General features: G+C 36.2%; 1 protein-coding gene across 1 annotated transcript in view; it reads left to right on the forward strand.

Annotated features, from left to right (window-relative positions):
* Positions 1-2,181: 2,181 nt before the first annotated feature.
* The window catches only part of LOC144451212 (neuralized-like protein 4), a 29,885-nt gene continuing 7,053 nt past the window's right edge, over positions 2,182-25,013 (forward strand). Inside the window, exons 1-20 of the mRNA XM_078142012.1 lie at positions 2,182-2,349; positions 8,173-8,521; positions 9,210-9,424; positions 10,333-10,444; positions 11,427-11,515; positions 12,148-12,400; positions 13,339-13,435; positions 15,145-15,293; positions 15,743-15,861; positions 16,822-16,984; positions 17,775-18,059; positions 19,116-19,194; positions 19,763-19,932; positions 20,362-20,493; positions 20,871-21,010; positions 21,378-21,590; positions 22,099-22,197; positions 22,758-22,886; positions 23,996-24,172; positions 24,682-24,840. Of these exons, the coding sequence (XP_077998138.1) occupies positions 2,182-2,349; positions 8,173-8,521; positions 9,210-9,424; positions 10,333-10,444; positions 11,427-11,515; positions 12,148-12,400; positions 13,339-13,435; positions 15,145-15,293; positions 15,743-15,861; positions 16,822-16,984; positions 17,775-18,059; positions 19,116-19,194; positions 19,763-19,932; positions 20,362-20,493; positions 20,871-21,010; positions 21,378-21,590; positions 22,099-22,197; positions 22,758-22,886; positions 23,996-24,172; positions 24,682-24,840 (3,297 nt within the window). The remainder of the gene's footprint in view (positions 2,350-8,172; positions 8,522-9,209; positions 9,425-10,332; positions 10,445-11,426; positions 11,516-12,147; positions 12,401-13,338; positions 13,436-15,144; positions 15,294-15,742; positions 15,862-16,821; positions 16,985-17,774; positions 18,060-19,115; positions 19,195-19,762; positions 19,933-20,361; positions 20,494-20,870; positions 21,011-21,377; positions 21,591-22,098; positions 22,198-22,757; positions 22,887-23,995; positions 24,173-24,681; positions 24,841-25,013) is intronic.

Consider the following 25,013-nt stretch of genomic DNA (forward strand, 5'->3'; position numbering starts at 1 on the left):
TCCTGAGTGCATATACCCTTCACTAAAACATCTCTCATTTCCTTGAGTAGCATTCCTCTGTAAGTTAGAAATGAGTTGTCACTTAAGAAAAGCAACATTTGAGAAGAACTCACTATCAGAGATGCTGCACTACTGTGAGAGTAGTTACATCATTTTTTTCTTGTAGATAATGTCAACATGTTGCAAAAGTAGGTTTAGTTTGTGTCTGTGCTAGCTTGTCAGAAGTATGTCTTCCATTGTACAACTAGTAACACTGAAGTAAAGCACTTTCTTTATGTGCTACACTCGTTTATATAGCATTCATATCAAGTGTAAAAGTATACAGTTTCAATTGGTTTATTTACAAGTCTAGCATGTGGCCTTTCTAATGTGGTCAATTAGCAAATGAAGCAGTATACTTTTACACTTGATATGGAAGCTATGAACTATTGTGGTACATATAGAAAATGCTTTACTTTGGTGTTATGGGTTGTAATATATGGCAATATTTACATGACAGATGTGTGTGTAATTAACGTCTTATTGCTTTTTAAAACTCAATGTCTGTACTGTTGGTATGTGTGGCGTTTTTGATAGTAGAGGGAATGATGCCAGTCACAATATTCAATGTAACTTCCAGTACTGCTGTTATTTTTGAATTAAAAAAACTTTTATTTCTATGATGGAAGATTTCATGATGTAATTTCTTGTGTTTGATGTCAGTGGAATGAACAGGAGATATAGCTATTTGATGGTGTGGGTTTAAATTCCCACCGATGCCACCAATATGACATGATCAGGGGCTTGTCCCCGTCGTGGTAGCAGGTTGACTGTTGTTTGGCATAATGGGTAAGGAAAGAATACCAGATCTGCAAAGTACACAACAAACACTGCTATCTTTTATTGCTATGAGTATAAGACTAAATTTATATATGCTAAGGATAATGAGTCACACATCCTCTACTTAATATTCATATTTGATCTCATGAATATTAATAGCCATGACTTTGCGCAGTATATGTCACATCACTGGATAACAGAAACAGCCCGTTTTGTTGGGTCACAAGACATGGTGCATCAAATTGGTTGAGACAAATATCAGCTCACCTAGTGGGTTCTAAACAAATATCAGCTCACCTAGTGGGTCTTGCATGTTAGAGAATGACATATGGACCTATTATTATGGGAGAGAGAAATACTAGTTTGAGTGACAAAGTGGGCCTAAAGAAAGTTATTTGAAAAGATATGTACATGTGTTACAGTGTAAACAGTGGATCGTTTATGGATGTATGGGAAAACATTGTATGTGTGGGAGAGAGTGAAATAATACCAGTGACATATATAGGCCGTTAAAAAAGCAAAACACTTTCATGGACTGCAATTAATAATACATCATTTGCAATCAAGAATAAAGTCCATAAAAAAAAAAAAAAATAACATTTTCATAGACACATTTGCAAACATTGCCCTAGGCCCTGTTTCCAGAATTTTAGATATTTTACCCACATTTTTAAAAATAAAAATACATACATATAGAAAATTATGTGTGGGAGAGTCAAGAAGGAAGAGGTTCGTTTCCCCCCCCCCCCTACTTATGAACATTACCTGTATGCCAGAGTATATTTTAAATGGCTCACAATCTTTTTCTCTAATCTTCAGAAAGAAAAACAAAAACAAAACAAAAAAACAGAAAGGGATTGAAATATTGTTAAAATCAAAAAAGTTCAGAATTGTATACCCCCTTTAGAACAGAGTTGTCAATTATTAATTAATTATAAGTCATTCAGAATAAAAATATTAAATTTAATAGCCAGCCTTTGGCTGTCTTTCTCGGCGGATTAAAAAATATATTGTATACACTGCAGTCAAACGGCGCACGGTCGTTTCAAGGTAAAAGACGCGCCAGGGGCCACCGCACTGAAGTCTCGTTTGAGGACATCGTGTAATAGTACACGCCCCCTATCGCCGTTACTGGTCTAAGCCATGGGACGTACCGTTTTACGATAATTACTTATATTTGCATGTAAAATTATATTATTTTACAATTTAGAAGGTTTGTATGTATAGTTGTATTGGAGAGAGTGGTTTCTAATGAGATATTTGGTCGATAGTGTCCTTCAAGTAGAAGTAAAATGAAATCTGGGATTGATTGGTGTCGCTAACTCGTTGGTATGTAGTGGTTCTGTCCTCATATTAAACAAAATGGCGTCGCAAGCCTTTCACGCCAGGACGGGATCGCTTGTCATTCTGAGTAATGGCAATCGTACAGCTCAGAGAAATCATCCAACACAAGAATTCAATAACGGCATGGTTATGAGTAGAGATCCACTGCGAGACAACGAATTATTTGAAGTAATAATTGATAAAAAGGTAAGAAATTGACATCAACATCGTTGTAATGTAAGTGAATATTCTCAATATGTACATGATAATATTATGAAATGCAACTTGCATTTACGTTTTCAATGCAATCAGAGTACTGTAAAATTCAACGCCCATGTGCAGGCGAGGCGGGAGTCGTAAGATCTTTGTCGTTCATATCAGTGAAACATGACGGAGAATACTTTGGAGATAGGACAGTGTAGACACCATACAGAAAGAATGATATGTGGAAATAATTTATAAATATGTCAATCACAATCAGATATGGAAACCTTAAATCTGTTCTTTTCAATGTGTTGTATCATCTGCCGGATATGATTTCTCGATGAATATAATTTTTTATGTGTGTGAAATCTGTGTGGACTACAATATTTTGTTTGAATACATTTATGATAAATAGCCTATGTATGTAAGCTATATCCTATTGCCAGCTAGCTGAGTATTAGATACATGCCATTATGCTATAGGCTGAGATTGATGTGATCATTATTTGTAAGCAACTGAAGATATTAGTAAGTGGACACATATTATACTACACTATGACACTATTAAGTAACCATAACACCTAAAATCATATCAATAACTTTCTTCTAAGAAATCCATAAATTATGTAAATTTGTTGAATCTTGACAGTTATAATTATGGTTAGAGTATTCAACTCAAAATCTCCAAATTGACAGGTTCAAGCCTCACACCGTTGCTTTTATTTTTCTGAATGGCTGAAGTCCTCACACAAGATTTGAATCAAAGTGCGAGCTGGTCAACATCTAGTCCTGCTTGCATACACTGCACAGCTCTATATTACTGACACGACCCTCAACACCCTCCTGTGTAAAGCAATTAATGTACTCGGCATATTACGAGTCCACAAGCAAAATGCTTGTGCACCGATTGCAAAAGTATTACATACCCAACGATCAAATATTAGCAATCGATCGAAAATGTACTCATTTTACATCTCGATGGCGATAGTAGTCGCTCGTAAGATCCAAAAAAGTGTCGAAATCGGAACTTTTCCAGTTCCGGTTGTAATTTCAAACGTCCCATCTTACAAACGCTGCCATATTTGATTGGGGTGTCCACTACGTCATCGTACGTAAGGCAGAACCCTGAAATTACAGTTGAACTTGTGATTTCGGGATTTTCGGTCCTCCGAACTGGGACTTTTGTAACCACGGCGAGGTAAAATTACTAAATAGTCGATTTATTGCTAATATTTAACCACAGAGGGTGCGTTGATTCTTTAGTTACCAGCATTTCTGGTAAGCCTAGGATTCACAGCTGGCTCTTTGCAGGATGGAGAAGGAAGGGACAACTTACTCCATATGCAAGCAGGACAAGTCAAAATCAGGTGGTCAACCCAGCTGTATGAATCGGAACCTGGTAGGATAGAGGTTGATACATGAAGGATCATATGCTCCCCAGAGAGTTAACTAAGGGGTGTTTCATTCCGTTATTGGTCAGTGCCGGGGGTAATAATCGTAAGGCACTATGAGTAGAGTGGAAAAGTGCGAGGTATAAATCTACTCTGATTTTATCATTATGATTATGTAGAAATTTGTAAACGTGTTAAAATATTTACTTCGAAAACTGCGTTCATTTCACAGATCACTCATTAGAATTTTGATCGATGTAGGAGTACAAAATGTACTACATATATGAGAATGCTGGACTTACATATGTACCATCAGTGTGCCCTCTAAGCCAATTTGACATGCCACTGACTCACACAATTTCTAGTGACGCACCAACATTTAATGTTCCCTATATTGCTTACTATCTGGTGACGCACAAGAAATGCCAATTTTTCTCATTTTGACTCACATCAACAAAATTTGGCGGTCATTAGAGGGCACACTGCTTACAATATATGAATGTGTACCTGTACTAGTGTAGTCTTGTGTTCTATTGTATGTATTGCTAATGTTGCTATGGAGACATACAAATTTAATGCCAGCAATATTTTTCCATATCATACCCCACAAACCATATATTATGTCAATTCCTCTTTGTTATACAGCCTTGGCTGTTGTCAAATTCTGAACCAAACTAACATTAATATTTCAATGTCACAATCGACATTGTCACAAAAAAATGAGCGAATTATGTATTTCAAATGTTTCTAAGTACTTTATGGTGAAAGTTTTTTTTAGCCTGGATAGGTTTTATAGACCTCAGTGGTACAGCTTTGGGCAATCCTATTTAGTTCTGTGTGTTTCTCATGACGTGACTGACTGTATTTCTTCAATCCAGCAAAATAATCAAAATAATCAACGCCCTCTATGGCAGGATAAGACAATATCACAACATCACTGATTGTACCATAGCGACTGTAGAAGCGCATATCTATGTGAAAGTTATTGTTCATTGCTGAAATATTTGACCTTAATAAAATAAAATAAATGGCGTATAGTTTCATTCTGACTTTAATTGCTATTCTATTAAAGGCATACAGACTATTAAAAGTGTAATTATGAATTGAAAGTATCACCAACATATACATACTACATCATACTTTCTAAAACAGATTTTTAGGCTTTAACTGACCGACCAACCCATCCTTTTTTTAAGGTGTTATGTTGAGAAACATAGACTTTAAATGAGGTTGCCCTTACATGTCATCCTAGGGTCAGGCCCTTTTGCCATACAACCTAAGGCTTTATGATGAGAAACATAGACTTTAAATGAGGTTGCCCTTACAGGTCATCCTAGGGTCAGGCCCTTTTGCCATACAACCTAAGGTGTTATGATGAGAAACATAGAATTTAAATGAGGTTGCCCTTACAGGTCATCCTAAGGTCAGGCCCTTTTGCCATACAACCTAATATAAGTCTGCAAAACAGCATATCGGGATCCAATCTGATTAAAATCGGAAGTAGTGTACATGTCGCAGTTTCTTTTTGACAGTTCACTGCAGTTTTGTGTCGTCTTCAAGGGCAGATGGTCTGGATTCTCCTAGTCTGGATGTCAGTGGAGTCTCTAATGCCGAAAGAAAGATGAGAAAGGTTCAATGAAAGATAGCATAAGAGTCTTAAGACTACGATTCTCCACTTCCTCTGAACTGTAAGATACGTCGTGTTGTTAAGCCATATCAGGCTTCGATGAGTGCTGGCTGATAGCGTGGCACGAATGTCTGTATCTTACAGATTACACTCCTGTCATGCTTAGAATTGAAATACACTTGAACTTCATCAAAGTAACCGACTTAGGATACCTGCCATTACTTCAACAGAATATCGTGTTGGCTTTCCCAATAGAACTTATCATAACACAGCTACATTTCATCATCAAGCACAACAGATAAAAATCTTACTAAAATTACAACTTTTTTTACAGTGGCTGCCTTTAGGGTGATTTATACCCAGAAAAGAATGAAAGTGTAACAATTGTACTTTAGTAGTTTTGAAATGTTGATAAGATTTTGTTGAACCAGATGATAAAATGTAGCAATATAGTCAGATTTTTCAGCAATGTTAGTAAAATTTCTGTCAAGCCAGGTTTCATTGTTTCAGGTTAATTGGCTTCTGTTGTAGTATCATGCTAGAAAATAAGATCAGTTCTAATACATGACCTCTGACCCCAGTCACTCGATATGGCAGTGAAATCAAATTATCATTGACAAATTAAAATTCCATAATTTGATGATTTGTCAGAATTGGAAACTTTGCTATTACATGTAGAGTAACGTTGCCCAGTACAAGGTCATTTCAGTGAAACATTTAATTTAATAAAAAATTCTAAAAGAAAAAATGTAACCAATTCCTCACTTTGTTATTGACTGGTTTTATCAAAGAATTACTTAGCTTGTTTCATAGCCGGATTTCATTACACTAATTTACAAGGGCTCTTTTTATTTTCACTCCCCTGAAGGGGGATATATTCACTAAAAATTGGTCAATTGCTTTTAAAAAAGACATTGATACATTGGGCCTTGAGCCTGATTCAAATATTTACATAATGATAAATAATGTATCTGTTAATTAGTATTCAATATTATCTGTAGGTAGTGTAGTGGCAAGTTGAAATTTTAAGTGTAGTGTTAAAACATGTTGAAACTGTACTAGTTGTAACTGGCGTGTCATTTTTCGCGCCACAATCTTTTCACTGAAAATTTTTGAAATACTAGACGCTGTATATGTTTCAGTGGTCGATATTATCCATAAGCAGTACAGAAATAGGTTGAAATCGTGATCACCGTTGAAGGTGCTGATTTTTGTGTGTGGACCCAAAAATCAGTTTGATTTGAATTATCGTGTATACAGCTACATAAGAATATAATATCCATGGGTGATGCAATACTGTTTATGGTGTATGATAAGTTATTGTACCAAAGTATTTTCAAAAAATGTTGCAGCTCATGTAGCTTTAACATAAGAGTGTCAACCTTTTATAGAGGATTAAGCATGTATTATTGCGTCATGATAAAATCTCGTCAACATCTCATAAATTTAGAATATATTGACACATTGAAATGGTCTGGTCCATGTATTACGATGTTGTCAACCACGGGTCTCTTTACGGCGATCTCAGAAATGTACCTGCCAAGATTATTTCATATTATTAGTTCATATTTCATTGCTTCAACAGAAATATGTGTTCTGGCTTGCAAGAATGCATGTATTCATACGTTATACACATCACAGACTTCTTAGATTTTATTAAAAACAAAACACATTGAAACAAAATTACATGTACATTGATATGCAAATGAATAACCAAGACAGATATGCAAATGAAGCACCAGACAGTACTCCACTGAATGTCACCTGCCAAAGTTAGGAGCTATTAAAAGTCATTTTTTTTCTCAGAAAAGATGTGCATAGAATGTATGTAAAACAATATTTTGCTGAGGATTTTAAAATGTCCGTAATACATTTATGAGTTTCAGCTATACTTTAATTTTCTTTTTATTAACATGGAAATACATGTATGATGTACACTGCCTGTATGTCATAGATCTTACATGTATGTTACAAATTTTAATGTTTACTTGTACAGGATACTACCAAACCAGAGTGACTCTAGAGTTTCAATTAGGGAACACAATGTTTTTACATTTTGCATGTTTTCTGTTATGAATTACACAAACAAAATAGAAGCACTGATAGCATGTTCTCCCGTGAAATGTTGTATTTTATCTCACTGTGAATGCGACTTGCAAGTAAACATTTCTGTGTTTGAATCTACCACGTTTCATCTAACAGTGATGTAGATTTGTGTTCACAGTGAGATCAAATGTATCATTTTATATGCTTGAGTCTCTATTCTTTTACATGTAATTTGAAACAAAAAACCTTGTGTGAGACATAAAAAACATTCTGCTGCGTAATTGAAACTCTACAGTCACTCTGGTTTGGTAGTAAAATCATGTTTAAGGCCAAATAAAAAAAAGGTTGTTTGATTCCGGTTACCCGACCCCATCTAGATTTTCATGACGACCCTAAACTTTTTTTGTACGTATTCGAGAAAAAATAATAATAAAATCGCGAAAATCATGAAGTCTCGCAAGAAATAGTGGATGCGGAAACTGGCATCAACTTAAAAAAAAATATAAAACTATTCTTCCAATCTGTAATGGCTGTACATCTGATAGGAAGAAATAAACAACACAGAGACCATTTGGAAAACAATGGAAAACCTGAACTAGACACTTACACATGGAAAAAAATATATAATAAAAATGAAATAAAAAATCTACCTACCCCACCTATTTTAAAATTGAGTGTGATCAGAACCACACATTTTTTTTTATGCCTAAATGTATTGCAGGTCACACATTACACACACTGAATCTGTGTGTCTATTTTACAGGTGAATTCATGGAGTGGTTCTATAGAGATTGGAGTAACAACACAAGATCCTAGTCTGTTAGATTTTCCCACCAGTGCAACCGGATTAAGGGAAGGAGCATGGATAATGTCAGGATGTTCAATTCTCCGGGATGGACGTTCCACCTTGGATGAGTATGGCTTTGATTTAGATCAACTGAATCAAGGAGATCGTGTAGGGCTGCAAAGAACTAGTGCCGGTGATTTACATATTTATATCAACGGTATTGACCAAGGGTGTGCAGCTAAAGACTTGCCTAATGTGGTATATGCTGTAATTGATATGTACGGAAAGTGTGCCCAAGTATCTATTGTCAATCATGACCAAAGAGGTATGTAATACATTTCTCTCCTGAGGATTTTTTCTCATAAACTCAAGTTTGCAAGTACAATAGCCTGTTTATTGGGCTAGACGTTCCTTGTTTATACCATGCTTGTGTTGAGAACAATTTGATAATTTGAGTAAGCCACATAGATGACAAGGATGGTGTTGTCGCTGTGTTTTCTCTAGAGTGGGTACTAGAACACAGCATGGCAGAAACCTGTCAAGCATGGTATCCTGGGTGCATGGCAAAAATGGTGTTAGCACTATGCTTTCTCTATAGTTGGGAGAACTCTAACCATATTTCAGTCATGCAGTGCATCATTAGATTTGGCATGGATACACACATATTCTTGTCATCCTAATTTGCATATTAATGAAAAAAGGGCATTTTTTCGTATTATTTCGTCAAACATTTGCCCATACTAGAAATAAACTTGGAGAATTGCCCATTTGATTGACTTCAGCTCATAATGTATATCGGTACCGATACATTGAGATAGTTAGTTAGTTCATGTGTATTCTGTTTAGTCATTATTTATCCTTCCAATAGAGAGCTTGTAAACCTGCCATCTTGAATGTTACATTGTGGGAAATATGATTCTGTTCTGTCCACAGCATTCATACTTCTTGTAGAGAATGCACTGATGCAATTCATCAGTGATATATATGTAATGCACATTTTGTTCTGCCCACAGCATTTATACTTCCAATCGAGAACGGTATAGAGGAAGAGATTACATCTTGTCAACACTCCTCATCTAATGAAGTCCTACGATTCCATGAACGTTGTGGAAGTCTTATTAAACTTAGTAACAATAACAGGACAGCTGAGAGGAGAAGACCTCTAGATGAATTTAACAATGGCGTTGTCATGACAAACAGACCCCTCCGAGATAATGAACTATTTGAGGTAAAAGCTCTCGTCATTAAAAGTATCTCACAATTTTATATGTACAGCTAAAACAGAATTAGAATGGGTCAGCAGTAGGCATATGTATTTTTTATCAAAGCCGTTCATTTTTCAAGTTTATATTGTTCTTTTGATAGATAGTAACACTTTTATTACTGAACACACTACGATTGAGGGGAGTCTAAAAAGTTGAATTAATATAAACAAAACTTTCAGTCACAATCCTGCTGTGTTTAGCAAAAAAGGTGCTGTTATCTATCAAGTACATGTAATACCCCCATGGGATACACAGACAGGAAGAACAGCGCCCTCACAGTCAATTGTACAAAGGACTATGGCCAAATAATCAAGTTTAATCATAAAATATATGTTATGTACAATCTGTTGAAATGCTTCTTACTTGTAACTCAAGTGCCTGTATGCTTGTTATGTTACAATTTTAGAATAGGTGGGGTAGGTACATTTTTTATTTTATTTAAATTTTTTTTTCATATGTGAGTGTCTAGTTCAGGTAGTTATGTTTTCCGTTGTTTTCCACATGGTCTCTGTGTTATTGGTTTCTTCTCATTAGATAAACAGCCATTACAGATTGGAAGAACAGTTTTATAGTGTCATCCACTATTTCTGGCAAGACTTCACACAATTATTATGATTTTCATGAATAACATGGAATTGCAGTAACATATCAACAAATGATTAGCCCTATGTAGTCAATGAGGGACCACAGTACAAGAATATTCTAGTACAATTTATGCAGTAGATATATTATTGGTACATACAGAACAGCTGATAGCAATGCTGCCAAGGAATGTTGAGAGAGTTGAGAGATTAAATATGACTGTCCTTATGTCCATATATGCTTGATAATTACATCCTGGAAAACGTATCTTTCATATTTTTTCTTTCAGATTCGAATTGATAAACTTGTAGATAAATGGTCCGGATCGATAGAGATGGGAATTACAACATACAACCCTGCAGTTATTGATTTTCCTGCCACTATGACTAATATGAGATCAGGTATGAAAGGTATTTATTGCACTTAATTGTAATAACGCATCACATTGAACCTTTATGTTACATATAATACATTTAACCATACATGGACTGCAACACATTGTCTGTAACTTTACCAACCATACACATTGACTGCAACACATTGTCTGTAACTTTACCAACCATACACATGGACTACAACACATTGTCTGTAACTTTACCAATCATACACATGGACTGCAACACATTGTCTGTAACTTTACCAACCATACACATGGACTGCAACACATTGTCTGTAACTTTACCAACCATACACATTGACTGCAACACATTGTAACTTTACCAACCATACACATGGACTGCAACACATTGTCTGTAACTTTACCAACCATACACATGGACTGCAACACATTGTCTGTAACTTTACCAATCATACACATTGACTACAACACATTGTCTGTAACTTACCAACCATACACAATGTCTGTAACTTTACCAACCATACACATTGACTACAACACATTGTCTGTACTTTACCAACTACACATTGACTTCAACACATTGTCTGTAACTTACCAACCATACACAATGTCTGTAACTTTACCAACCATACACATTGACTACAACACATTGTCTGTAACTTTACCAACCATACACACAACACATGCAACTAGTAACACTCAAGTAATATAAAAAAAAAATCGTCATTTGACACAATTGTGTATATCATCCATTTTAAATGTAAAAGTGTACTGTTTCAATTGTTGACCATAAATGTCACATAAAATGTCTTTTTATAACTAACCAATTTTTAGTGAATGTATCTTTGGTTACTGTATGACAAAATATCCCAGTTGCGGCCAGTGTGGGTTAAAAACAGTGTTATTTTACACTTGATAAGAATGATATAAATGATTGTGACAAACATAGTAAATGCTTTACTTGAGTGTTACTGGTTGTATAATGATACTTTGCTAATGATGTAAGACTGCACATTTTGTAATAGGTACTATTATGATGAGTGGATGTGGAATTTTAACCAATGGTAAGGGAACAAGAAGGGAATATGGTGAATTCAATTTAGATGAACTAACGGTAAGATTTCAATGTATCATCCATTGTGTGTGTGTGTGTGTGTGTGTGTGTGTGTGTGTGTGTGTGTGTGTGTGTGTTTGTGTGTGTGTGTGTCTCTGTGTGTGTGTGTATTGTGTGTATTGTATGTGTGTTTCTGTCTGTATGCATCTGTGTCTGTGTGTGTCAATGTGTGTGTGTGTGTGTGTGTGTGTGTGTGTGTGTGTGCGCGCGCACGTGCGTGTGTGTGTGTGTGCGTGTACATTGTGTGTGTTTATATATTTTTGCCGATGTGTGTTTGTACAGTGTTTTTATATATGTGTGTGTGCATGCATGTGCAGGTGCGTGTGTGCATTTGTTTGCATGTATATATGTACATACATGTATGTATGTGTATGTGTGTGTTTTTACATGTATGTACATGGGCATATGTGTAAACATGTGTCTGTAATCCATTTGTTTCTACTCTTGTACAGATCATAATTGTTATAAACTTCACACTTTCATAAACAGTGCTTCAGTAATAGTACTATCCAAGTATTGAACACAAGTTAACCAGATGTTGATCATAATATTTGAATATTAAAACCATTGATTGTACTATTTGAATATAAACATAAGTTAACCAGGTGTTGTTTACCATATTGATTTAACAGGAAGGAGATTACATAGGATTGATGAGGAAAGCAAACAGTACTTTACACTATTACATCAATGGTCTCGACCAAGGCGTTGCGTCGTCAAGGACGCCACCCACTATCTACGGAGTGGTGGATCTATACGGAATGACAGTCAAGGCTACAATCACAGATAGAGATACGTTATCACCAGTATATGAAAGACTTGAAAGAAGATCAATGCCATACTTTGGTATGTCATCCTCAAATACCACAGATAATGATATGGAAGGTAAGAACCAACAGTCTGTGTTACCCATAACTCTGTCTGATTTCTACCCACATAGAACCCACAGTCTGTTATACCCATAACTCTGTCTGATTTCTACCCTCATAGAACCAACAGTCTGTGTTACCAATAACTCGGTTTGATTTCTACCTTCAGACATTAAACTCCTTGAATTTCAAGCTAATTTCACCAGTGTTTAGAGTCTTGTGAAAACTTAAGTACTCAATCTATTCAGAAACAAATGGGACTGGCAAGGCTTGAACTGGTACATAGTTTAAGCCAGCCACTCTAACTTTTTCATTTGACTATCAATACTCCATGGTGGGGAATAGTCCCCAGGTTACATGTGAGTGCAAGTGTGGTGTACTAGGGGTATTTGCATTAATGTTGGCAGTGTTCTCTGTGGTTGTACTGTCATGAGCGTAGTCACTGAAAGGCCGACAGAAAACACGACAAGCGTGAGTGTAAATACCCTTGAGTACCTACACTGGAACTGACGCAGAATGGGCTGCTATTATAATTACATAATATAATGTTTATCCAAAACAGCAAATTTCCATAAATATCATACCATAAGCCTGGAAATTTTCGCTAAAGGCTTATTTTTGCTAATTTCGCTGGAAAACAAAAATGCAAAAATAAGTAGTGACTAAAGTGTTGTCTTTTAGAAGAAAACAATGTGCTAGTCTGGTAATTAGTAAACATTAGTCTTTGAGAACTAGCTGAAAATCGCAGCAGCGAATATATCTATGTTTATAGTACTGTGCGATCATATGCTTTTGTGTACAAGGAATGATTGCTCTACCATTTGCATATGTGTATGCTGTAATGTTTTTGGTACTGCACTACAAATAGGTATGCATTGTACACTGGTGCAAGTAATCCTTGGTATATATGTAATAATGTTTTTATATAATAGATAATTTTCATTTGCTTTTCAGAGTGCAATGGAGAACAAGGAGATGACATATTATTCCATAACAATTGTGGTGCACACGCTATGGTTATTAACAATGGAAAAACAGCACTTAGACCACAGTATGTAGACAAAATATATCTCTGATTATATAACTCTCTATCTCTATAGCTCTCTATCTCTATAGCCCTTTATCTCTATAGCCCTCTATCTCTGTAGCCCTCTATCTCTGTAGCTCTCTATCTCTATAGCTCTATCTCTATAGCTCTCTATCTCTATAGCTCTTTATCTCTATAGCTCTCTATCTTTATAGCTCTTTATCTCTATAGCTCTCTATAGCTCTCTATCTCTATAGCCCTCTATCTCTATAGCTCTATCTCTATAGCCCTCTATCTTTATAGCTCTCTATCTCTATAGCTCTCTATCTCTATAGCTCTTTATCTCTATAGCTCTCTATCTCTATAGCTCTCTATCTCTATAGCCGTCTATCTTTATAGCTCTCTATCTCTATAGCTCTCTATCTCTATAGCTCTTTATCTCTATAGCTCTCTATCTCTATAGCTCTCTATCTCTATAGCCGTCTATCTTTATAGCTCTCTATCTCTATAGCTCTCTATCTCTATAGCTCTCTATCTCTATAGCCCTCTATCTTTATAGCTCTCTATCTCTATAGCTCTCTATCTCTATAGCTCTCTATCTCTATAGCTCTCTATCTCTATAGCTCTCTATATCTATAGCTCTCTATCTCTATAGCTCTCTATATCTATAGCTCTATCTCTATAGCTCTATCTATATAGCCCTCTATCTATATAGCCTTCTATCTCTATAGCCCTCTATCTATATAGCTCTCTATCTCTATAGCTCTCTATCTCTATAGATATCTATCTCTATAGCTCTATCTCTATAGCTCTCTATCTTTATATCCCTCTATCTCTATAGCTCTCTGTCTCTATAGCCCTCTATCTCTATATCCCTCTACCTCTATATCCCTCTATCTCTATAGCTCTCTATCTCTATAGCTCTCTATCTCTATAGCCTTCTATCTCTGTAGCCCCTATTTCTATAGCCCTCTATCTCTATAGCTCTCTATCTCTATAGCCCTCTATCTGTATATACCTCTATCTCTATAGCTCTCTATCTCTACAGCTCTATCTCTATAGCTCTCTATCTCTGTAGCCTTCTATCTCTGTAGCCCCTATTTCTATAGCCCCCTATCTTTATAGCTCTCTATCTCTATAGCTCTCTATCTCTATAGCCTTCTATCTCTATAGCTCTCTATCTCTATAGCCCTCTATCTCTATATCCCTCTATCTGTATATACCTCTATCTCTATAGCCCTCTATCTCTATATCCCTCTATCTGTATATACCTCTATCTCTATAGCCCTCTATCTCTATATCCCTCTATCTGTATATACCTCTATCTCTATAGCCCTCTATCTCTATATCCCTCTATCTGTATATACCTCTATCTCTATAGCCCTCTATCTCTATATCCCTCTATCTGTATATACCTCTATCTCTATAGCCCTCTATCTCTATATCCCTCTATCTGTATATACCTCTATCTCTATAGCTCTCTATCTCTATAGCCCTCTATCTCTATAGCTCTCTATCTCTACAGCTCTTTATCTCTATAGCCTTCTATCTCTGTAGCCCCTATTTCTATAGCTCTCTATCTGTATAACCCTTTCTCTATAGCCCTCTATCTCAAGTATTATATTTTAGAATTAATATAATATATTAATGTGCCCAGTGTACAGTGACTATAATGCATCTTGGCATAAATCATACATTAATTTATGTTTTAATTTATTTTGTTTTCATTTCAGTGCTTTAGATGATTTCAATAATGGTGTCATACTAACAAACAGACCACTAAAAAATAATGAAATGTTTGAAGTTAGACTCGATGAAATGGTAGACAAATGGGCTGGCTCTATAGAAATTGGTGTCACTACACATTCATCACGAGATTTAGGTAAGTATTCTATTCAGTGCTCTTTTTGAACAAAGTGCTCTGAAGTACTGTACCCGTACGTTTCGCCATATGACGCATTTTCATTGGTTGAGTGAATTCACTCAGCACTCTCGTGTGGCTCAGGAAAACCTATGTGTCAGATGTATGTAATGAGTGCTCACAAAGAACAAACAGCCAAAAGAAAATCGGTACACAGATTTTAATCAGATTGGGTCAGTTGACCTCCTAGTGAAGTCACCTGACAATAGGCTACTGTAAATAGGGTAGGTTGTAACCATTGTCATATTTGAGGGATGGATAGTGTTCTTGAATTTCGATGGATTTATGTATTTTCCTTGTATTGGCCAATATATATCCTCACTGCATAGGACTGTCAGTTACCATTACACAGTTCAACCGCTGGGTTCGTTATTCCTAAATTGAAATGTTCCGTTTTATTATTCCTACAGAATTTCCATCAACCATGACAAATATCCGTAGTGGTACATGGATGATGACAGGGAATGGAATAATGCATAACGGTACTACAGTGATTGATGACTATGGACAAAATCTGGATAGACTTGGAGTAAGTTACCATCACCAGTTTATCATTTTACTTCTTTTTCTTATTACATATACACCAGAGTTTATGCAAATGATATGCAAATGAGGATGCAATAGTTTGCTACACATGAAATCGCGTGATCATGCTGTATGATTTTTATGGAAATTTGTCATTTCAGATAAAACATGTAATAATCACAGAAACCCCATGCTACATGAGTTCCAGTGTGGGTAGTCACGGGTATTTGCACTCATGCTTGCAGTGTTTTCTACTGCACTTTCACTCGCTACGCTTGTGAGAGTACAGGCGCGGACAACACTACAAGCACTCGTGCAGATACCCCCGAGTATGTCACACTTGTACTCGTGTGTCGTGGGTTCTGTCATAGTATTCATTTTTTGAAGGAGAACAAAGTGAGCAGCACTTCTGAAAACTGCATTAGGTGTAACTGAGGTGTTGTTTATTTGATCAGACAACCAACACTGGAAATTGTTAATTTATCATAATTAGTCAATTACAGGTCTACTTTATCTATAGGTAGTAGAGTAATAGTAAAATGGTGATCATGTTGGGGGTGAATTTTTGGATGTGGACCCAAAAATAAATTTGAATGGCTATATTGCTCCATACTTTGTGTACACCTACACAAATACTCTTAGCCACAGATGATTCAATATTGTTCAGGGTGTATGTTAAGTATGAGTAGGTCATTATTTCTAACAAAAGTTTGCCAACAATACTAGGAATGGAGTATATTATACCTATGATACTGTACTGTAGTACTGAACAAGTATGGCCCTCACAGCTAGTCAAAAACATGTTTTGAACAGCGCCATCTGTGGTCAATGTATGCAATCTTTTGTTTTTCTTATAACCAGCATATTGAGTGTTCAAAACACCAGTGACCTGTATCATATCTATACAGAAATATTTGTAGTTTTGTCGTAAGATACTAAGAGATAGTCTTTTAACCATCTAAAGGTTGGTGATAGAGTTGGTGTAATGAGAAAGGAGGACGGAACCTTACATTTCTACGTGAATGGAGTTGACCAAGGTGCTGGTGCTTACAATGTTCCAGATGTTTTATTTGCAGTGATTGACTTGTATGGACAAGCTGCTAGAGCCTCTATTGTGAATTCAAGAGGTAATGTAATAATTCTGTAATTTAAAATTTGAAAAATGAAAATTTAGTTCATATTGCTAATATTGGACTTTGGAGAACCATTGTGTTTTCTGTAAAACCATATTTTGGTAATATAAAACCATGTTTGGCAGCAAAACTGCAACAAAACCATATTTGAGCAGTAAAGATTTTACAAACCATATTTGGGCAGTAAAGATTTTGAAAACCATATTTGGGCAGTAAAGATTTTACAAACCATATTTGGGCAGTAAAGATTTTACAAACCATATTTGGGCAGTAAAGATTTTACAAACCATATTTGGGCAGTAAAGATTTTACAAACCATATTTGGGCAGTAAAGATTTTACAAACTATATTTAACCAATGATAATTCTTCAAACCATATTTTGGCAGTAAAGATTTTACATACCATATTTGGGCAGTAAAGATTTCATAAACTATATTTGGCCAATGATGATTCTTCAAACCATATTTTGGCAGTAAAGATTTTGCAAAACCATATTTGGGCAAAAGAAATTGTACAAAACCATATTTGGGCAGAAGAGCTTCTATAAAATCATATTTGGACAGCAAACATTTCACAAAAACATATTTGGGCAGCAAAGATTATACAAACCATATTTGGGCAGTAAAACTTCAGTAAACCATATTTGGAGAGTAATGATTCTGCAAACCATATTTGGGTACAACAGATTCTGCAAACCATATTTGGGTATAACAGATTCTGCTGACCATATTTGGGCAGTTTACATTACATAAAGACTCATTTTAGCTTTTTTGTGTTGTATAGATCGTTTACCTGCCATAGATAACAACCCAGACTCTGTCAGGAATTGCTTTGCTGCAAGAAGCAGTACAAATCCAAATACAACAGAAACAAGTGATTTACAATTCCACCATCTCCATGGCGCCAATGCCATGGTAACCAACAATGGATTTACAGCATGCCGACCCAATGCTACAGGGGAATTCAACGATGCTATTGTTATGAGTAGCAGGCCACTTCGAACTGATGAACTATTTGAAGTAGTCATTGAAAAAATGGTAGACAGATGGTCTGGCTCTATTGAAGCAGGTACCTGTAACAATCACATTTGAACCAAAATTATAGAACTTGCTCTCTGTTTGTTTTTGTGAACCCAGTGGCTTTACCAACTTTTGAAGGAAAATTTGTGTTTTGAGCAATTTTCTCAAGTGTAATTTTTAACCTCCACTAGTTATAACTTAGTCTGCAAGATGCAGACATTCATGCCACGCTATCAGCCAGCAACCCAGTCTGGTTGGCTTGAGGACAATAATCGGTGGATTAGTACAGTTGCGGTTAAGAAGCCTGATAGGGGTGAACAACACGACGTATCTTACAGTCTAGCTACAACAGGGACTTTTTTTCATCAAATAACAATGAAGTCTCGGTTTTGAATCTGTCACCATGTTAAAACTGTACTAGTAGTAACAGAAGTATTATTTTTTGATCAGACATCCACAATATATTCACTGAAAATTGTTAATACCAATAATTAGACATTGTACATGTTAACCAGTGGTCAATATTATCCATAAGCAGTACAGAAACAGGTTGAAATCATGATCACCATTGGGGGGCGCTGATTTTTGAGTGCAGACCCAAAAATGTGTCTTATTTGATTTATCATGTATACAACTACAAAAATACGTTTACCCACAGATGATGAGATACTGTTCACATAGTATGATGTTACAAGTTAGTTATTGTACATATTAACAAAACATTTTCAGAATAAACAGTCCAGTTCGAACTTTAAAACTGAAAGATTGAAAAATATTAGATAAAAGGAGCTTTTAATTTTTGTTTTACAACTTATCCACCCCCTCCCCCACCAGTGTGCCCTCTAACGATAGCAAAATTTTGTTGTTGTGAGTCAAAATGAGAAAAACTGGGATTTCTTGTGAGTCACCACATAGTAAGAGATAGGGGAACACCAAATTTTGGTGCGTCACTAGAAATTGTGTGCGTCAGTGGCACGTCAAATTGGCTTAGAGGGCACACTGCCGCCACCCACCCCCCCCCCCCCCCCCCCCCCCCCCCCCCCCCCCCCCCCGAAATAAAGGAAACTTTTCTTGTTAATGCTGTTTTCTTTGTCCACAATCTTAGGTGTGACAGCAATCCGGCCAGAAGATCTTGATTTTCCAAACACCATGACGGATATAGACTACAATACATGGATGCTGAGGTAAATATGATATATTTTATGAATGTATTCCTGGTAAGAATTCCATTAATATCTACTAGACATAAGTTAACATATACTACTCTGGCAATCAAGGTCTCAGTTTATTCAGGTAGACACAACTAAAAGTGTCATTGCGACATGTTGATATAAGCTATTGAATGGATGTTGGGTTAATTATAGTTTCAGTAGGGAGGCATCTCTGAAAGGTAGTTTTTTAGCCACACATACATAGAAATGTAGCAGTCCATAGGACAAAACATATTTGATAGAGTTCCATGAACTTGTAGTGTACTGTTTTGGGACTTCCAATGTTTACACTATCTTGATCACAGGATGATTAGAATCACACAACAGAGGAACCAGAGTAGTTGGAATAACAATAGTTTTAGATTGTGTCTATCTTAGTAAACTGAAACCAAGGTTGCCAGAGTAGTTGGAATAACACTAGAATACTTCTCAGCATGGATTAAAAGTAATTGTTAAAACTAGTGAAGTTACAGACTGTTTTCGTATAGTCTGTTGTGAACAATGACTAATATAAAAAAAAATTGTTTTTTTTTCATTTCAGTGGGTCAGCAGTGATGCAAGATGGAACTACTATAAAGAATGGATATGCGTTAGATTTGGATACCTTGACAGCTAATTCACGGATCGGTATGATGAGGGCATCAGATGCTACACTACATTATCACATAGATGGTACTGATATGGGGGTAGCGTGCACTGATGTACCAGAAGGTAAAACTAAACAGATCTCTTTTTCATGGCTGTAGAACTCTTGGCTGTTCCAAACTGTGATGGACACCCCTTTAAAAGTGCTATTGAATGCATTCACTTATGCTCTCTGAGGTCCTTTGATTGGTCAAAGCTCTCGTAGTTTTATCATGTGATCTTACTCTACGTAACTACCTACCAACTGTATATAACACCAACCAATATACCTGCCCATAGTTTTATATCCCAAATGATCTGCATGCATGCACACTACCTTCATACCTACTCACCCACCTATCTGCATATTAACCTACCTACCTACTAACCACCTACCCATCAAGCCAACCACCCACCTACCTACCCATCAACCTACCTACCTACTAACCCACTTACCCATTAAGCTAACCACCCACCCACCTACATAAATGATGTTCTACTACTTGTATTTTATAGGTGTGTATGCAGTGATAGATTTATATGGACAGTGTGCACAAGTCCGGATACTACCGTCAGGACAAGATAACCATGCAATGTCTAATGGTAATGTCACATCTTTAGAGAGAACATCACATAGTCTATCATCTGGTAAGTTGTTCATGGCGGACACCAAAATACAATGCTCTGTGTGTGCTTGCATGTGTACATGTGTACGTACTTGCGTGCGTGCGAGTTATGTGTCATGTAATTCTGTAAGACTTGTATAAGATTCCCAACATCAATAGTTTTGATATTTATATTGATCATTTATATTCATCTGTAGTAACAGCAAAAGACAGGTTGAATTTCTGACAAGTGTGGGACCTAAAACTACTGTACATACTGATGTGATTTATTGCCGGTGTAGTAGTGTACACTAAATTATGTATTATATAATTTGTTATATTGACACTATGATGACAGACTGAGAGTACAATTTGTTTGTTACCATGGTGACAGGATGTGTTTTATTTTTGCCTTGACAGGAATCCTACATAAATTTCATCAATTTTGCGGCAAGAACATAGCTATAAAGAATTCTGGTTGTACAGCGTCTAGAATTCGTAGTTTTAACCATGGGATCACATTTAGCTCAAGACCGTTGAAGAGTGGAGAGTTGTTTGAAGTAAGTGACACACACACACGTATGCACGCACACACGCACGCACGCACACACACACACACACACACACACACACACACACACACACACATGCACACACACATGCACACATGCATGCATGCATGCACACACACACATACACACAACACACACACACACACACACACACACACACACACACACACACACACACACACACACACACAAGCAAGCACGTGCAACACACTTTCAGAAATATTTTACTATAGCACAGTCAGTCCACTGTTCTACATTCCCCTAACTCCCTAGCTTGAATATAAATGTGTATCTAGTGTACCATCGATCTACTTTTCTACATTCTCATTCTGTATCTCTCTATTTGTATATGTAGGTAAAGGTAGATCAAGTTAGTAAACAGTGGTCGGGCTCAATACAGATCGGTTTGACAACATTCTTACCGTCAGAACTACTACCTGTAAATAGTCTACCAGCTGCAGCTTGTGAATTCCCAGCTAAAGTTACATGGCTCATGCAAGGCTCTGAAATCAAAGAAAATGGAATCACAGTGAAGGAAAATTATGGTACAACGTTGGACAGGTTAGAGGTGAGTAAGCTAGTCATGTAAAACAGTTTGTATGGAATTATAACAATAGTTTGCTATGTAAGTAAGCACCCTCTATTTTAGACTCAGTCTGAGATGCTGTAAATGTTAAAACTCACACAGAACTTTTTTTCAAAAAAACATACTCCACTACTAATTCAACTACTAACTACTAATTCAAGGTATTGTGATTGCGAGCCCATGAAAATTACTTTAAAAAGTTCAGACATGCCAAATACAAGTAGATAAAGACAAATCTATGTACATTTTAAAGTATTTGACTTGTAGTCGTCACCATATTCTCTTGAGCCTACAGTTTCTCACAGTGGCAGAAAATGAAAATGAAAGGGTCATCATTGTGTCTGCTTCTAATTTAGTCACAAAATATGACATGTTTGCAAATGAATTTGTATACTAAGTCAACAATTTATGAGTGGATTCACAATATATATTTGTTGTATTTACAAACAGCACCCCTACAGTTCATATAAAGAAGTTCTTTTGTTTTCAGGTTGGCAATCGTGTTGGCGTCAGGAGATGTGCTGATGATACTATGCATGTAGTCATCAATGGAGAAGATAAGGGTATTGCAGCTACAGGCGTTCCTAAGGTGAGAATTGTTAGATGAAAAAATTATCTATTCCAACTGTTTGAATAAAATCTTTAGTTGTAACACCGACCTCTTACCATTGCAATAAAAGTGATCAAACCTAGGTTTTGGTTTGATTAAATTTACCACTCTGTAAGTAAGATGAATGTCATTCAGTTTGACTTTACCAAACAATGCAGGTTTTCTTTTGGCACTCCAGTTTCCTCCTGCATTAATATTGAACCCATGAGGGATGGTCCTCATTGTACTTATTGGGAGACAAGTTGAGAAAAACTTAAAATAACTATCCAGTATAAATAAATATATTATTACATGTTTTACAGGGTGTATATGCCGTATTAGATCTATATGGTACAACAGAGTGTGTTAGTATAAATAAATATATTATTACATGTTTTACAGGGTGTATATACCATATTAGATCTATATGGTACAACAGAGTGTGTTAGTATAAATAAATATATTATTACATGTTTTACAGGGTGTATATGCCGTATTAGATCTATATGGTACAACAGAGTGTGTTAGTATAAATAGATATATTATTACATGTTTTACAGGGTGTATATGCCGTATTAGATCTATATGGTACAACAGAGTGTGTTAGTATTATCAGTTCTGCTGTAGAATTACCCTATTCATCTCGACCACCATCAATTGCATCAGATTTGTCAGATGAAATCACAGAGGTAAGTTATCAGAAACTATCGACCGGTTGCCTTGGTATTTAGTAGGGACATTAATTTAGGTATTTAGTTTGGAAATTGTTTAAAGCAAGCTGATCACATCACAGGTGTGTGCCAGATTTGGGTAAAAAAAATGTCATTTTTGGTCAAAAGACTTAAATCTCAATAACACTGGGCAGAGTGGTCTGAAATTTATTGGGAATGTTCTTATGGGTGTGTAGATGAAGAATTGTTCATGACGTGATGATCCCATAAGTGATATGCAATTAGGTCTAAAAGTGTGTCTTTTTGGTCAAAAACTATTACCGGGTAATTCCAAAACTGTTTGGCAGATTGGGCTGAAATTTAATAAGGAGGCATCTGGGGATGTGTAGATGAAGAAGTATTCATGCCAGAATGATGATTCCATAAATGATATGTAACTTGCGTCTAAAAATCTCACTTTTGGTCAAAAACTTATATCTCACAAATTCCCCAGTGAATGGGACTGGAAGTTGGCTGGGGTGTTTCTGTAGATATTTTTCAAAATATTTTGACACAATTGCCCTAGCAACCATGACCATGCCTGTAGCAACAGTTAAATGATGAATCTAACGATGCTTATTTCAAAGATAAAAACAGGGATGGTAGGCAAGTGAATACATGTTCAGAAAATGTCTGCAAATATGCCCAGTAACAAGACCATGCCCATAGCAACTGCCATATGATGACATAATTGTAAAGATAAAAACATGGATGAGTTGGCAAGTGAATAAACATAAAAAATTGAATACACCTAGAAACAAGACTACACTCATAGCAAAAGCCAGGAGATGGTATATATGGGAAAGGTAACATGGATAAACATTCAACAAATGAACATGTATATGCCTAGCAACTAGCCCATTTCCATAGCAACTGAAATCATGATATATATTGCATATATAACAACATTGATGGTCAGGCAAGTGGATAAGCATGTTCTTTAAATAACAAATAAACAAAAAAAATATACAGTTGTGCTACATCACCATTGGCACGATTTTTTATTTTGATAATTGTGTTCACAATCTCAGCTTTATGGTGCCATGTTGACCACGGTTTAGCCTGATTAGATTTTATTCCTTTCTCAGGAGGTGAATGGTACAGTAGAGGTCAGTCCCGCTGAAATCATGTGTATAGAATTTCAAGAGAATCATGGAAAGAACATACAGCTACGGAATGGCAATCTTACAGCATGTCGGACAGCCAGCTATAACCAAGGGGTTGTGGTCAGTAGTAAACCGCTACCCAAAATGCATCTCTTTCAGGTGGGCATCTCATCATAATATATGCCATGTATGTTATGTCATATTTTAAGCCTTGTCACAATGTGTTGTATGTCCTGTCAGTGTGTTGTATGTCTTGTCAGTGTGTGTTGTATGTCTTGTCAGTGTGTGTTGTATGTCCTGTCAGTGTGTGTTGTATGTCTTGTCAGTGTGTGTGGTATGTCCTGTCAGTGTGTGTTGTATGTCCTGTCATTGTGTGTTGTATGTCCTGTCACAGTATGTTGTATGTCCTGTCTCAGTGTGCTGTATGTCCTGTCAATGTGTGTTGTATGTCCTGTCACAGTGTGTGTTGTATGTCCTGTCAGTGTGTGTTGTATGTCTTTCATTGTCAGTGTGTTGTATGTATTGTCAGAGTGTGTGTTGTATGTATTGTCACAGTGTGTGTTGCGTGTATTGTCACAGTGTGTTGTATATTGTCAATGTGTTGTATGTATCGTCTTTGCTAGATTAGTCAAATTGATTTTCTACTCTAATGTATGTATAATTCTTAGGTCTCCATAGACAAAATGAATTCAAGATGGACGTCATCACTACAAATGGGAATCCTTGGAATATCACCAGAAAAATTAAATTTTCCACCAACAGCAAGTTCCATAAAGAAATCTTCCTGGATTATACAGAATGACTCAGTCTTCCATAACGGAGTCAAGGTAAACAGATAATTTTATTTGGGATTAGACTATTATATAGTCTAGAGGCTAATCCATTGGATTTGAATCTGAAGATTACCAAATGTCTAGCTCAATGGGGTCCAGAGATGAAATTTCAAATTCAAACGAAGCCAACCACATGGTCATTAACATCATGTCTTTTGTTAATGAAT

Source organism: Glandiceps talaboti, chromosome 21 (genome assembly GCF_964340395.1).
Source record: "Glandiceps talaboti chromosome 21, keGlaTala1.1, whole genome shotgun sequence".
NCBI classification, from domain to species: Eukaryota; Metazoa; Hemichordata; class Enteropneusta; family Spengelidae; genus Glandiceps; species Glandiceps talaboti.